Below are 1,096 nucleotides of genomic sequence, written 5' to 3'. Positions count from 1 at the left end.
ATATATATATATATATATATAATATAATATATAATATTAGAGAAAAGAACCAATGAGTTTTTACCTGTAAATTAGGATTTTTATCCCCAATATTATTATTATATATATATAGATATATATATATTGTGCATCCAGGCAACCCTTTTCAGGGATAGCACTGCCTGCCCCATGTGGGGAAGGGCCTAGAAAATGTGGCTCAAAAAAGCTCGTCCTCACTTGCTCCCAGTGGGTCATCTCCAAACATGCGGTCAAAACAAAGCATCAATTCAGTATTCAGTCCCTCTTTCTCTTATTGTTACTCCTACTGCTACCATCAACACTACTACTTTTAATAAAACATCATCATCAGCAGAAGTGTCATTGAATAGTGAAAGAGAGGGTGAAAGCGTGACACACTGACACACAGAAATTAGCTTTCGCATTTAATATATTAGATGTGTGTGTGTGTATGTAGGTGTATGTATATGTGTGTATATATATATATATAATGTATGTGTGTGGCTTATAAATTCACATATTTTTAGAAGAAACAAGGAAAGGTTATATATTTCTTATTTGTTCTCTTCCAGAGAAAATATGGTAGTTTGTGCCACCTGCAATCTCTCCTAGGTGATACTACCAAATATTACAATCCGGTTGCTCGTGCTGGACATAAAGTGCAGCACTGTGCCAAAGGCTTGGTATTCAAGTATGAATACTGCAGATGCGTACGCAAAAAAGTTACAAGTAAGTGTACTGTCTTTTTGTTGCTGTTAGTAATTCTAGGGTGTTTTTTTTGTTTCTTTTAAATTTTCAAATCATTCAGGGTTGAAGCCATATTGCAGCATTGTCACTAGGGTTACCTGACTTTTTCCTCCACCCACTCCTCCAATTATATTGGGTCTGAGCCAAAGATTCTCAAATCAAATGGTGATAGCTAATCAAGAAAATGATTTTATTAATATTAATTTTTAATCCTATTTTTGACTGTCTGTGTGTGTGTGTGTGTGTGTGTGTGTGCGCATGTCCAGATGTAGCAAATGTATATGTTTACATATATATAGACGCAGCCAGGAGTGGCTGTGTGGTAAGTAGCTTGCTTACCAACCACATGGTT

At 35.6% G+C, this 1,096-nt stretch overlaps 1 protein-coding gene across 1 annotated transcript in view; it reads left to right on the top strand.

Annotated features, from left to right (window-relative positions):
- Positions 1 to 1,096, top strand: part of LOC106882050 (uncharacterized) — a 2,764-nt gene that overhangs the window by 944 nt on the left and 724 nt on the right. Inside the window, exon 3 of the mRNA XM_052977144.1 lies at positions 570 to 726. Within this exon, the coding sequence (XP_052833104.1) occupies positions 570 to 726 (157 nt within the window). The remainder of the gene's footprint in view (positions 1 to 569; positions 727 to 1,096) is intronic.

The sequence above is a fragment of the Octopus bimaculoides genome, chromosome 27 (genome assembly GCF_001194135.2).
Source record: "Octopus bimaculoides isolate UCB-OBI-ISO-001 chromosome 27, ASM119413v2, whole genome shotgun sequence".
NCBI lineage: Eukaryota > Metazoa > Mollusca > Cephalopoda > Octopoda > Octopodidae > Octopus > Octopus bimaculoides.
This window is presented reverse-complemented; position numbering and strand designations above follow the sequence as displayed.